The sequence below is a fragment of the Rhamphochromis sp. 'chilingali' genome, assembly GCF_963969265.1.
Source record: "Rhamphochromis sp. 'chilingali' genome assembly, chromosome: 17".
Classification (NCBI taxonomy): Eukaryota; Metazoa; Chordata; class Actinopteri; order Cichliformes; family Cichlidae; genus Rhamphochromis; species Rhamphochromis sp. 'chilingali'.
Genome location: NC_137944.1, coordinates 18,296,835 through 18,311,338, shown reverse-complemented (window position 1 = coordinate 18,311,338; position 14,504 = coordinate 18,296,835). Strand labels below are relative to the sequence as shown.

At 40.5% G+C, this 14,504-nt stretch overlaps 1 protein-coding gene across 4 annotated transcripts; it reads right to left on the bottom strand.

Annotated features, from left to right (window-relative positions):
- Positions 1-651: 651 nt before the first annotated feature.
- LOC308384669 (uncharacterized protein) lies at positions 652-14,485 on the bottom strand. 4 transcript variants are annotated; one of them, XM_080863220.1, is made up of 13 exons: positions 14,150-14,485; positions 12,750-12,818; positions 10,379-10,403; positions 5,917-6,015; positions 5,675-5,814; positions 5,450-5,569; positions 5,291-5,336; positions 4,297-5,212; positions 4,084-4,192; positions 3,934-3,999; positions 3,725-3,826; positions 3,412-3,643; positions 652-1,101 (listed from the first exon to the last, which is right to left on the bottom strand). In XM_080863220.1, exons 1-13 carry the CDS (start codon positions 14,207-14,209, stop codon positions 863-865), a joined length of 2,223 nt encoding a protein of 740 aa, XP_080719346.1. In that variant the 5' UTR covers positions 14,210-14,485; the 3' UTR covers positions 652-862. The 4 variants fall into 4 exon arrangements, with proteins under 4 accessions (XP_080719346.1, XP_080719347.1, XP_080719348.1 ...); XM_080863221.1 differs by having other exon boundaries at positions 3,412-3,640; XM_080863222.1 differs by having other exon boundaries at positions 5,917-6,000.
- Between the last annotated feature and the right edge of the window lie 19 nt (positions 14,486-14,504).

Here is a 14,504-nt window from a genome sequence, read left to right as displayed (position 1 = left end):
AAATCACTTTTATTGTCACATCACATGTGCAGGTACACTGGTACAGAACATGTGAGTGAAATTCTTGTGTGCAAGCTTCATCCATATATCCAGTGAGTTCTCTGAGAGAAAATGCCTTGTTGATGTCAGTGGTCAGAGAACAGACTGTTTCAAGCTTAGAGGAAGGCATCAGTCACTCAAATAACCACTCATTAAACACAATTTATGCAGCAGCGTATTTCTTAATGCACAATAAGTCCAACCTTGAAGTAGATGAGCTTTAGCTGCAGAAGATCACATTGGGTGCCACTTGTGTCAGCTAAGAACAGGAAACTGAGGCTACAATTTGCCCAGGCTAAGCAAAATTGGGCAATAGAAGATTGTAGAGCAGTCAGTGTTTTCCTCAGAGTCTCACTTTCTGCTGCAACATTCAGATGGTAGGTTCAGAATTTGGCATAAATATGAAAGCCCTTCCCTTTATAACCAGTGTTCCCATCTTCTAATGGCTGCAGCCAGCATGATAAAGCACCACAAAGCTCAAATGATCGCAAATTAATTCAGTTAATTCAAAATAAATTCACTGAAAATATGAAATACAACGATGGCAATAACAGTATTACTTCTCTGGTTGTTGGTCAGTAAGAAATTTGAAAAAAATGAAATGATTACAACTGCAGTAGACAAATGTTTTAATTCTTACACCAGATGTCAACATTTGATCAACCAAGGTCTTTGCAAATATCCAACACAAACAACAACAAAAAAATAGAAAGAAAAATGAAGGGAAAGAAATTTAAACCCAAATCACATTTTAAAATCTGAACTTTACCTTAAAACACTGCATTACAATAAATGATTATTAAGGAGATTGCAGTGATGACATTTATTTCCTTGCCACAAGTTCCAGGAGGGCGGAGGTGATTTTGTCCAGGTTGTTAGAGTACCGGGGTCCTCTGGGCATCCTGGATTCTTGATCCATGTGGAGGGGAGGTGCAGAAGAGTGAGAGTCGAAAAACTCTCCAACAGGAGGCTGGTAGTCACGAGAGGGCAGGGATTCTGGAAACCTTTCAGGATAAAAGGGCGGCTCATCTAAGCGGTTTGTATGAGGAGTTCCAGATTCCTCTGACAAAAAAAAAAAAAAAAAAAAAAGAGGAATGAAATTGAATTACATGAAAGAAAGTGGAATCAGCCACACTTCCTCTGACACAGGGAAGCTGAATATACAACTTATTGTTTATTATCTTATTTAACGATGCAATCAAATTCATTCAGTACATAAAATCAAAAGCTCAACTTGGACACCTTTGCAAACTATGCCTCATTATACATAAATTCAACTAAACTATCCTAAAAGGATACCACAACAAAACTCAAAATACATTCAAAGAAGAAAATCCCATCAAATTTCATCAAAACCTCAAAGTTCATAAGTTTATTTTATTAATACGTCAATAAATTGGCATTCGACCCATACAACAACACATACAGCACAATTCCAGACAAAAGGCATGATTATACCCCTCCCTCTCCTGTTTATCACACCTGAACCATGCCTGTTGTTAATGTGATGAACTATACCTGTGGTTATTCTGCTACAGACACCTGTTCATGTGGAACTGACTTGAAGATAGAGCTGGGCGATATGAGATTTTTTCATATCACGATATGTTTTTTTCATTTCAGGCGATAACGATATCTATCACGATATAAGCCAAATAACTATATTTGTAAGATTTAAATGTGCCGTTGCTCACAAGTAAAATGTGAAATAATCAGCAGCTTGTTTTTATTTAAATATTTATTTCCCATAATAAGTTCAACAGGGTAGATGTACTTAAGGAACATGAGACTTTTTCAGATAAATAAAGGCAAATATTGCAAACTACACAAAAGGCAGCCGCTAAAGCGTTTAAGTTTCAAAATAGGACAAACGAAACAGACTAAATTGTCAATTCCACTTAGAAACAAAATATTAATTCTAAAAATAAATCTTAGTTTGTTTTACAGAAGAACAGACAAAACTGACTAACTTTTGTCAATATCAAATAAACTGAGAACTAAAAGGAAATTCTCAATCTCTCCTTGTTGTATAGCTGAGCTTTTCAAACAGTTTTAACAGTTACTTTAGTCTGACAAAAGCCGAATGACGAATTAGCGCTTCCAGTCAGAGACTGAGGCTACGTCCACACGTACACGGGTATTTTTGAAAACAGAGATTTTCCGTTTTCGTTTTAAAAAATAATCCCGTCCACACGTAAAGGCAGAAATGAAGGAAAACGCTGCTATGAACATGCCAAAGCAGCAGGTGGCGCTAGATTCCTAACCGTGCAGAAATGTTGGCCAATCAGAAGTCTAGAAGCCTCGGTGGGAAAAAGTAAACAAAGCTGGGGCATAGAAGCAGAACCGAGTCGTATGTGTGGACGGACAGTAACTGTGTGTATATGTAAGCATTTAAACACTGCAGAGAGTAGAATTAATAGTAACAGTATTGTAGAAATTCATTTCACCGAAACAATAACGTGGCGCACAGTGTGACGCATGCACCAGTTTATTGTATTTCCAGACTTGCTTTCGGCACAATTTACAGTGCACGCTACTCTGTTTTTTGTCAGACTTGAAATAGCCGAAATACCTTCACACTACGGAACTTCTATGGCTCTTCCGTTCGACAATCTCTCTGGCATTGGAACCATCATCTGTTTTCTCTTCGGTCACGCTCGGTTGATTTTTCTAGTCGGCACACTCATTTCCTCCATTACGCGCTGGCTCCATTACCCGCTGGCTGCTTCCCAAACAAACACACGTGCGGCTTGGCACTTGTGCTGTACGTAACAAGTCACGCGACGTGACGCTGCGGCTGTGATTGGTTCGGCTCTGCGCTACTTAATTTGGATTGGCTGACCTTTTTTTTTTTTTTTTTTTTTTTTTTGAGGACAAGAGCGGCGAGGTCTATCGCGATAGCTTAATTTCTCTATCGAGTAAAAGTTATATCGCGATACATATCGTTATCGTTCTATCGCCCAGCTCTACTTGAAGAATATATTCTAATAGAGGGGCCCTCCCAGAGCCCTGACCCAAATCCCACACATCACCTGAGGGATACCATGGAGAAAATTACGTTAGCTGGTCGAAGCTCTGGTGTGGATGAACTGAAAGCCTTGCTGACTGGAACATTAGGGAAAACTTTGCAGGTATTATAGAAACTGATCTGCCCTACCTTTCTGGTATAAGCAGCTCTACTAATGGATGAAAGAGTCTTTAAAGAAGCAACTATTGAGTGGCCATCTACTGTCTGCCTTTATTTTGAGCTGTACTTATTTTTGCCTAAAATCTTTCAAGAAAATTATGCTCGTGTTATTTTTATCGATGTCTAACTTTTATAAAAGACTATTGAACCCTAATGGGCTTAAATAAACTGCACTGTGCACATACCTTCAAAGCGGCCTCTTTTTGAGTATCTGGAATCTTCGTGTGCAGGGGGGGGATAAACATTGTGCCGCTCCTCTGGAAGATGCTCACGCTGCCTCCAGTCTCTGAAGTCGAGGTCTTCTGGCTGTCTGTGGTGCGAATCATCTCTCATGGTCCTTTCGAACGGCGGCTGTCGAGGGTCCAGCTCCATGTTGCTGTAGTTTCTGGGGATCCCTTCTCGACCGTGGCTGTTCTGCTACCATGACAAAACCATACGTTTGTGTTCTTCTACTAATATTATATTAAAAAGACAGGCGGTGTGCAGAATGACACATACCACAGCTTTCTCCATCTTTTTTGTTTTGAATTCTTTAAGCAGGTTGCAAAGTTTACTTTTCAAGAAGTCAGCCTCTTCAGCATTCTCAATTTCAATGTTGCTCTAAGAAAATGTGAAAGGGAAAAAAAACAACACACTGAGAACTCTTTGAGTGAATAGTTGCATAACAAAAACATGTGCAAGTCGCCAATAAGGATTAATCATCTTACCAGCATATCAAAGACGCCCTCCGACTCAGAGCCTCCTCTTTGGTTCATTTCAGGATGATGTGGACCCTAAAAAAGCAAAAGGTCTTGCTCAAATAAAGATTTGTTTTACTGGATATTACTCTACTGTGATGTGAAAATAAACTACGGTACCTGTGGTTCTCTGTAGATGTCTGAAAATTGTCCTCCACTCATTGGTGCACTACCTGGCCTTGGGTCACCTCCAAACTTTGGAATTGGAGATCCATAATTATCCCCATACCTTAAAGCAGCAATCAAACATGTTTTTTTGGGTTTTTAAAAAAAAAACAAAAAAAAAAACGCCCACAACACTTACAAAAAAACAACTACAATTTTTACACTTACATCTCCCTTGTCCCTTCCACTTCCTCTGGAGTAGCATCAGAGAAGCGGCTCTTTCTTTTCCTTTTACCGTGAACATCATCTTCGGCGCCTCCTTTCAGGAACCGCCTGAATGGCTCTGGGATGTTAGAAATGGCTCTGCCAACATCCATGTGTCTCTGTGAGGCTGGGCCTCCTGCTCTCCTATCAACTCCCTCATCCTGATGTACCTCTCTCATCTCATGACGATAATCTTGAATTATATTGAACAAATTGTCACGTGATCGGTCCCCCTCCATAGATGCAGAGAAGTTCCTCCTCCTGGCTTCTGGTTCACTTGATCCCTGTCTACCTGCTTTGTTCATACCGTCGTGCCTATCAGCTTCCCTCTCCAGGGACCACCGCAGTTTATCAACTTCAGGGTACATGGCCTGGGAGGGTGAATACTCAGAACGACCGTTCCCACCCCTGACATCCTCAGAGTGGAAATCCTGAACAGACTCTCTTTCTGGATAGGCTCTTCTATAAGGAGGCGCCCCCTCAGGGTAATAGTCAGACTGACCGAGGCCACCAGGCAGCTCCTCCCTAAAATCATACTTGGGAGCATCACCTTGCTCAAGTGCCAAACATCTTTGTGAATCGCCACCATATCCCTCTTCATACTGATGACGATAATCAGAGTCCATGTAGCCTTCTCTGAACGCATGGCCTTCCCTAAAATCCGACCTTCGCGGTTCATCTCTGGTGCGCTCATTGCTAAGCCTGTTCTCCCGCTGGCTGCGCCTGTCTACGTTCATGTTAGGGTCATTCGGAGGAAATGCAGATGCGTTTGGGTAACTTGAGGCATGCTTCCTTCGGTGATAGTCCTTGAGTTCGGGTAGGAGTGGTGGCAAATCTTGTGGGTTCGTCTGCTCCCTGTTTTGCCTCGGCCTTTGGGAAGCTAATAATAAAGTCATAATTAGAGAAAAATACAACCAAACGTTTACTTTTTAACCATGTTTACTATCAATCAAGGTACCTCTTGAGCTGTTTGATCTACTCTCGTTCCCCTTTTTGAACAATGACTGGGGGAAAAAAAAAACATGAATAATAAACATTTACTGTATGTAACAAAATGTATAGAATTTTAGAAGCACAAAAAATATGGTGTGTAATCTGGGTAATTCATCTGGCATACCTTTGGAGTCCCTCTCCCATCCTGTCTCTCTATTATTTCTGCTTTGGCGCGCATAATCTTCCCCCCGAGGGTTTGTACAGAGGGTCTATCCCAGGTCACCAAGTCAGGCCGCTTCAATTCCTACATAGACAGAAAGGGAATGTGATCTCTCTTTGCTTTAACATCTTATTATAAAGAAAAACAGAATAACAAAGAAGTATTTAAGTAATGCTCTGAATGCTTTACCACATATTTCTGCCTGTGTTTGCGTCCAATCACATGACAGACCATTTCTGCAAGGACGGCTGACTGATTACAGAGCTTACATAAGTATTTGGGGCCTATTTGTCGGTCACTAGGAGGCCCCTCTTCCAAAAAGTTCAAACCTGGAAATTAAGAACAAGCAAAAAGTTAAAAACAATCAAATAATCTGGTATTTTAAAAGAAACAAAAAACATCTGCTTAAAACTTTCTGCAAAGTTATTCACCAATGATAGGCTCATCCAGATTCAGGTAATCCAGGTACTCTATAATATCCTTAAACTCCGGTACGTGTCTTCTGACAGACCGTCCTGGGAAGCCACATGCTAATAGTTAGCAAAAAGACAAAAACTACACAGTGTTTTTAAAAGTCATCATCACAGTATAACAATAAGACAAGAGCAATACTAACTGCTTCAATTTAAACTCCTTATTAGAGGATGAGTCTTTATTAAGGGTTAACAGGGGTAAGGGAAGATTATAAGTCAATATAAGACAAGGCCTGGTGTATTGTAGCTGCAGCTGAATGGTATAAAATCTTCAGCTTAGATCTTAACTATCTTAGATTTCTGATAAACTATCATCTAATGTATGAGCCCCAGTAGAACTTCTAGTCCAGACAGTTTATTTATTTCATGTTGCTTTTTGAATGTCATCAGACAAGGAAAAAAAATGTTTCCATGATTTTCTGAAACATGTACCTTGTGTGGCATAATGGATTTAATGGCAAAAAACATCTGAACTCTAATGGTACCTATATTACCAACTAAGAAATGTTGTTGTTTTTTTTGTTTTTTTACAATATCCCAATATTATTGTATTAAAAATATCCCAATAATGGTGTAAATGTTTAATTTACTTGTGCAAAAGGCATAAATAAAACAAAGTTATTGAAGTGCATACTTGTACAACATGTTCCTTTATAAAAGACATTACACCAAACTCTGGACAGATCTGCAGAGATGTTTACTTATCCTTTCGTCATCTGAGTGTGGAGTATTAGTGCACCCACAGATGTCCTGCCACTAGAATAACTGAATACATATGTATAGTTGCTAAATTTAGTCAGAGTGGATTTTGAGGGAGTCATACAGACACAGGCTGGCCAGTGCCATCTAATTTTGTGCAAACAGCTTGTTTGACTGACATTTTTAGAAGTTGTGAAGATTTCCAACAAGCTGCAGCTGTTGCTTGAAGAGCAACACTGGAAAAGCTGCATTTTAGTAGCCATGTGTGGTTTAAGAGCAGTACAGTATTTTTTCTGATCTTGATACGACAATGCTACACATTTATTTCAGCAACTTATCATGTAACACCATAATTAAATCACAAAAAGGCTGTTAATGCAACCAAATTTGGCAAAAAGTGCAAAGATCCAGAAAGGAAAAGAAAAACTAAATGAGCAGAGAAACCCAACAAATGCAGATGCTTCTACAAGTGCACTTCATGGTAAATAGCATCCAGTCACGCTCAGCGGCACGTATACAAACGCAGGCCCAGTTGGTTCTGTTTTTGAATCACGATGGCAAGTGCAAAACATCAAAGTGGCTTTGAAACAGGGTTCATTCTTGGGGCACGAGTGGCAGGAGCTTTAATCGCTTGAGGCACCAACACGCTCTGCGGCAGTGATCTAATAAGCATGGGTAGGACATCAAGTTTGATGCATGAAGGCTGTACGATAATACCTACTGACTCAAGGGCAACAACGTACCGCTGCAAAATCTTCATTGTTTGTTTCCTTGCTATGTCCACCTTGTCACGGGTCCTGTAAACTGATGTAGACACACTGCAGCTGCCACAGCTAAGACACATTTTCCTCTGTGTTGGAAACAGGTGGTAGGGAATGTAACACTTACATGTATTCAGTTTTTCCCCCACATATGCTGATGTCTCTCTTGCATTCCCATTGGCTGGGTAGTAGACACAGGTCATGGCTGACGTTTCACTGTGAGCTGTCCTAAACTTCTGACCCTGTCAGAAAATTTCCCCAGCCTCTGTTTTGGTAGAAAAGCTGTTAGAACAGCCAGCTTTGATCCTCTCTCGCTGTAAGATGTTGGATCACGGCTTTGGAGCCACAATCAAAGATGGCACCACTGCCATCCATACCCAGCTCCCCGAATATGGGATTTTGGGGGCAGATGCTGATACTTATTTTCCATCCTTCCATTCATTTAAAAAAAAAACAAATAATTTTCCACTTATCCAATTCAAGGTGGTGGGGGATCTGGAGTCTATCCCAGGTGGCTTGGTGTGAGTGTGAGGCAAGGTAAACCCTGGACAGGTCATCAATCCGCAACAGGGTTAACATGGGCAGACAGACAACCATTCACACCTATGGGCAATTTAGAATCACCAATTACTTTAACCCCAATAACTGGATGTCTTTGGACTGTGGGAGGACGCTTGAGTACCCGGAGAGAACTCCCGCAGACACAGGGAGAGCATGTGACCTCCACAGAGAAAGGCCCTGGGTCAAACACTAGATTCAAATGATATGTGTATTATGTATCTGTGAAAGGCCCATATCTGCTGATTTTAATCAGCCAACCAATCAGTCAATTCAAATCCTTTTGGGTCATTAAAGGAGTTTTATGGGTTCACCTATGGAAGAGTTTGGGGAAAATTGTTACATAGGTGTAACAATAGCTCCATATTGCAGTGGTTCTAACAGCGAAATATCCAGTTTAAACTCAAGAAGGGGACAAACATCCCGTTTGGCTTGCCTCGGGAAGGATATCCAGAGTTTAAAAAAAACCTGCCAAATCATCTACCCACTGTGGCGACTCCTGGTGAATAAAAGAGCAGCTGAAAGTAGCTTTTTACACAGGTGTAATCATTTTCACCATTCCAACTATGGAAGGTTTCAAACTGGGTCCACGTGATGGAAATTTGATCATTAGATGGTTAGAGCGATGCTCTGACATACATCCACATCGCTGCAAGTTTTCTGTGACCCTGTGGACCCATCTACAGAGATGAGTCCACCAGGTAGAAGTGGAAAAAGTATGCCAAGACGACTTCTCCGTAGCGTCTTCAGCTGTCCGAGTGTAATCTTCTACTTACGGCTTTCAAGTTGGTAGTTTGCAGAGTTTACCACCAGCTCTGCAGACCATTGTTACATGGTGTAGCTGTTTACTGTCAGCAGGGGGCTGACAGTAACAACCAGTGCCCAGGCTTGCTTGGGCTGCTGTTGGTTGGTCCTTCAGGCACCCGCGGAGAGGCTTTTTTTTCTCCCGTTCATGTTAGACTTCTGCTGTCGGTCCCTTTCCTATTCCAGGCAACTTTTCAACCAGTCAGCACTGGACTTGCATCGTCCACATTGAGCTATGTGCTGTTGGGGCTTTGGAGAACCGCACACAAGCGCATTTGCATAGGTTGCCTCTGCGTGGGCAAATACCTACACAAACATAGTACTGTAATTCCCACATTAGACTGCACTTTTCACCACCACCAAAACCAAAAGATGGAGTATCTTTTGGAAGAAATGTATTAAATCCCCCAGTTGAAATCCAGACACTTGTTGAATTAATATCCACTTCACTTCTTGGAGACTGTGTTTACCCACTGAGGTGATTACATACCTTCTGAGCCTTGTTTCCCATTTGCACTCACATCATTAATAGGAACTCTGAAGTCATGTAGTAGCTTTCCTGACACGTCACCCCTGTTGACATCTTACGTTTTCCTATAATTGTGTTTCATGTTCTTCACTTTCTGTTTGCATTTCTTCATTGCGTGACAGATGCCATGAGAGGATTCGTTTCAATACAATGTTCACTCTTCTGGTGCTGCATTCCTTTGTTTGACCAGTGCACACTTATATCTGGAGCATATGTGTACACCTTCATCACTCAAAGTTTCTCTTTCCCTGCTGGGAAAGTACCTACCCTAAAAACCCTGTGAAGAACTGTGATGATTCAGAGTTCCAGGAGTGTGGATGCAGAAAAATGGGGGTACTACGTCCAACAGTCAGCAAACCTAAGAAAACGTTCTTGCAGTCCTATAGGACCAAATATCAAGGTGCTCTGAAGATGGTCTGGCCCAACGCCATAATGAAAAACTTATCTGAATATCAACTTGGAAACATCGAAGCCATGTGACCATTTTAAAGTCCACATTTGTTGGAGCAGAAAGCTGAGTCGATGTGAATCCAGTTCCTCATACAGACTTCCATTTCATTTTCAAAAATAAACATGAAATCACTGCACTGTGCTAAATGAAAAGTATAAATCTCTTAAATAAACTTCAAATTTCTAACTCTCCATACCCAAATTAAGAAAACAAAATGGCTGAACACACACTGGCAGACAAAAAAGCCACAACATCATCAGTGAGAACACACACTGATGTTCAAAAACAAGTCCTGACTTGCAGCCGATGTTAACCGATTTGATCACTGATGTTAAGTTTGGGGCTTTGTGTCAGTGGTCCAGATATAACCTGAGATGCATCTAAGGAGCCTAAGCCAAACCACCAAAGAAAAAACAAAATCTGGACAAACTATTTGTCCTTACACGTTGACTTCTGGGTATCTTTATACATTTACTTCTAAACAAAACTGCTGCCCATTCAAACCGGAATGGGCACTATTCACATGTACATTGAATTACCCATCAGAACAGACACATGGCCAGGGAAGGAATGAAAAAATAAAAAAATAATAAAAGAGGGAAGATGAATTCTACTTACCAGAAGTTACTAAGCCACTCTCTTTCTGCCAGGAACGAAAGGAGAACAATAAAAATAAAGTCAATCAGTGCTGGATAAACAACACTGGATGTAGTTCACCTCTGCTACAAACAGAAAAGGAGTTATTTTATGGAATCAAACGCATATTAAAACCAAAACCACAGCTCAAATGAGGTGCAGTAAAGGTGCCTGTCCACACCTGTCTTCTTAGTGTGCGTTAGATCATAAAGAGATAAAGCAGTTAAGGACTAAAGAGTTTGTACTCCAGTCACTTTTCACACAACTGTATAAATTAAACCCCCACCGCGGGAGGTGGGAGTTATATCTGCATGTGAATATATTAATGCAAAGAAACAGGATGTAGCTTTCTTCAGGATGACCAAAAGTTCTATTGAAACATCTGGAGGGATCCTTCTAGGAACTGTTTATAGGAATGAAATGCGCCAGCACACTGCTGGGGCTAAACCAAGGTCCAAATAAAACTTTACCATTACAAAAAGCTTCAGTACGGATGTCAAACTGAAGCTGTAGAGGTCTGCAGAGTAGCCTCCTTGCACTTGTTGTCGTCGTCGTTGTTGGTGGTGGCAGCGCTGCTAGGAAAGTATAAATGTATACCTACGTATACATTTTTCTGGCTCATAGAAAATAAAACCAGTTTTAAGTAGGTCTGCGCCTCAGCGGAACGCCAAACCAGCACCATCCAAGAATTAGCAGCTGATTTGCCATAGTGGTTAGAAGACAGCCAAAAGACAGGAACTCAGTTCAAGCAACTTCTGCTTATGTGCTACACAGATTCTGCACTTGGCAATAAGGTCTGCCAAAACATAGCTACCCAAATAACCAAACAGTGGCTGACTTCCTCTAGTGTAAAGACAGGAAGAGAAGGGCACCAGTTTAGTTCAGCGAGATGAGCAGGTGACCATATGCCATATGGGCAGAGAGCAGTAGGCCCGGGTTTGAGTCCCACCCGCGGCCCTTTGCTGCATGTCTTCCCCTATCTCGCTCTCTCCCCGCTTTCCTGTCTCTCGACACTGTCACTATCAACAAAAGAAGAGAAAGTAAGAAGCTGAAGAAATGTTGCCATGGCTCCACAGTGGACTGTTTTTGTTTTGTATTTTTTAATTCAGTTTGTCTTCCAGGCTTGACTGTACAACAAGTCACTTGTTAAATCAGCACGTGTGTCTTGGAAGGCACACTTCCCAACATAATGAACAAGAACAACCAAGAAAGCTCACATGACTTTACCTAGTGGAACAGACCCGAACCTGGCTCAAAGGCACAGCAGACAAGTTCCTGAAATTTTCTTGGGCATTAACAGGAAGACGTTCAAAGACTTATGAAGCTGACACATCATACATGACATGGTTCAAGACCATTTCCTTTGTGAAACTCCACTGTGTCAGCATAGTCTGTGGCCACTATTAAAAAGAAAAACAAGTTTGTTTTCCTCCTTTAAAACAAACACAACTGTCCATTATTGGCGCAAAGTTCAGGATGCATTGATGTGAAGGGGCCACTAAAAAAGGCAGATGGTGGTAGGGGCCTGGTTTTAGTAGAACATCTGCATCTGGGGAGGTGAGCAAAGTGTTGAGAAGAAATGTCTGGCTTTTCTTTGCAGAAATCCTTAAACCCCTTCACCCAAAGAACCAACCAAGCCTGCCTTTTTCAAGACTCCTTCAGAACTTGCCATTTTCAGGTTGTCAGTTGCTCGCTCCAAGAGTAATTGTAGTTGTTTCCCAGACTGAAGGAGAAGAAGAATGCTGTGTGAAATACACAGCCAGGCAGGCTTTCACACTCTGTTATACATCATCGAACTAAATATTACCCTGTCATCCTTGCACAAACTTACTGCAATGGCGAGAGACACAGTACTCTTCTGAAATGGCCAATCCAGCTTCTTCATAGCAGTCAAACACAAAGGTGGAAAGCATCCAGCTTTCCTGGTTTATTCTGTAGCTCAAAACTCACTGAACCCTTGACGGCAACGGCTGAAGAGAGGCAACCCATGTCAACTTTTGTTGTCACTACTCTTGTACTTACTGTAACATGATTTTTTTTTTTAAATCTTCAGAAGAAACAATGTGTTCGACTGTCAAGACTGAAATAAGAAGAGCTGTCAGATGCAAAACCAGGAATTAAACCAGGAGGGGAAAACTGTAGGTGGGCTTCAAACAAAAAAAAAAAATTAAAAGATGTGAGCAGCTTGGAAAACTTGTTTCTCACAGACGTCTGGTACCTGTGGAAATCTGAGACTAAAGAGAAAGTACATGGAATAATGCAAAAACGATGATGACATCACTTTTGAATACATTTTAAATGACTGCATTACTATTAATGTTTAGCTTTCTACACAAGTAGATTTCTTGAGTACCTTTATATGTCCTGGGGTGGTCAGGTGTATCTTGTACAGGGTATCACCCCTTAAGGATTTTTCACAGATCTTGATTGAGAAAGAGCAAAAAACAGATGAATTAATAACAATAAGCTGACAGACACAAATAGACACACTAAATTAAGCCTTATTCTGTATTTTAGTTACAAAAGGTAACTTAACTCTAAACTATATGACCACTTTTAACCCTTGAATACTGTTCATTTTATATGCTTTCATACTATAGTCTGTGTCAAAATTGAACTGGGCCAAGAATTCCTTCACATCAAGTGTATAAAACAAATTCTAATATACATATATCTTTATAAAGTATAAATAGTCTATCTGACATTAATAAAATGATGAATAGTCCTTAATTGATGTCTCAGAGAACAGGGTGAGTGTTTTTTAGATTTTACAACACTTATATTTGGAGAAAAACATGAGATATCACAAAATATGATGACCTATTTTACTTAAGGTGAAAATGTAGCACCTGTAATGTTTAAAAGATATTATAATGAGATGGAAAGAATGTTACAACCATTAAAACACTCAACTCTTCATTCTGGATCATATAAAAATCCTTATATCAAAACAAATTTATTAAATACTTAGAGCAGGTACTTAGCATGTGTGGGACACATTTTAGCTTTTCGTGTACAACTGGGATTTTTGGAGACCTGCAATGTAAATGTGTCTGTCTTAAAAGCACTTTGAGTTAACTTCTGTTTAAATGTGCTATTGGCTATAAATAAAACAGATTTGATGGTTAACACAAAAAGGTTCAGACATTTTTCATAGTGCATGTGTTCATGATTTTACAAGATTCATTTGGCTACTTACTGAACTTAGAAGAGAAACAAATAGCGCACTAGTATCTGGTATATCAATACCAGCGTTGTTATCGATACTACAGATATTTGGATCGATTCGCCCACCTCTACAACAAAGGCAATTTTCGTGACTTAACGAAGGTTCCTCTGCCACCTTTGTCCCGTAAAAAATACGCACAACTTGGTATGTACAGTTTTAGTTTCAGGGTTGCCTAAAATCAACGTTTCTTTGATTTTCCCCACAGTGATGGATCCAGAATCCTTCTGAGTAAATACGCGACCCAGATCCATTCAAATTTTAATTTTATTTTTGCCTCACTTCATGAAAAGTCATGACATTTTCAAGCTAAAAGAATCACATGCTGAATCACTGCAGTCAAACGTAAAAATCGATGGAATTTGACCCGAACAGGTCAAAAAGAGCAGGACTAATTCACGTCCGATGTCATATACCTCCAGAGGCTAGCTAAAAACGTTAGCTTTGCTCGCGGCACGCTTCCTTTTTTCCGGGAACCTCGCTTTCGCCAAATTATTACGTCTCTCAGCTAACGTTAGCATGCTTACCTCGCATTCAATAAATGCGATATCCTCCTCCTCATATGGCGTTTCGAAGTTATCCATCATGAACTTTAATCAGTGGCCGTACCCTCTAGAGGTAAAGCTACCTGCTTAGCGACTGTTTACTAGCTAAATCGCCTGAACCAAGCTAGTTAACTGTTGTGATCAGCAAGCGTTATTGTTGTAACACTAGCGAATTGGCGTGTTTTGTTTCTTTTGTTTTCTATATTAAATACTTTGTATCATATCCAACAAATGTTTACACAGCTATTGTATTATTAAGAAACCAGGGGAAAAATAGCTTCGTCTTCCTGGTTGATGGGCGGACGCTCGCTCTAAGAAACCCACGTGACCGAGGCTG

Bases quoted from the DNA above. Each gene is read 5' to 3' on its own strand.
- LOC308384669 (XM_080863220.1), bottom strand. From the start codon at position 14,209: ATGATGGATAACTTCGAAACGCCATATGAGGAGGAGGATATCGCATTT. The intron at 5,815-5,916 runs GTGAATAACTTT...CTTAATTTCCAG, and splicing joins TCTGGATGAGCCTATCATTG to GTTTGAACTTTTTGGAAGAG. The intron at 3,644-3,724 runs GTATGTGTCATT...TTGTCATGGTAG, and splicing joins AAAAGATGGAGAAAGCTGTG to CAGAACAGCCACGGTCGAGA.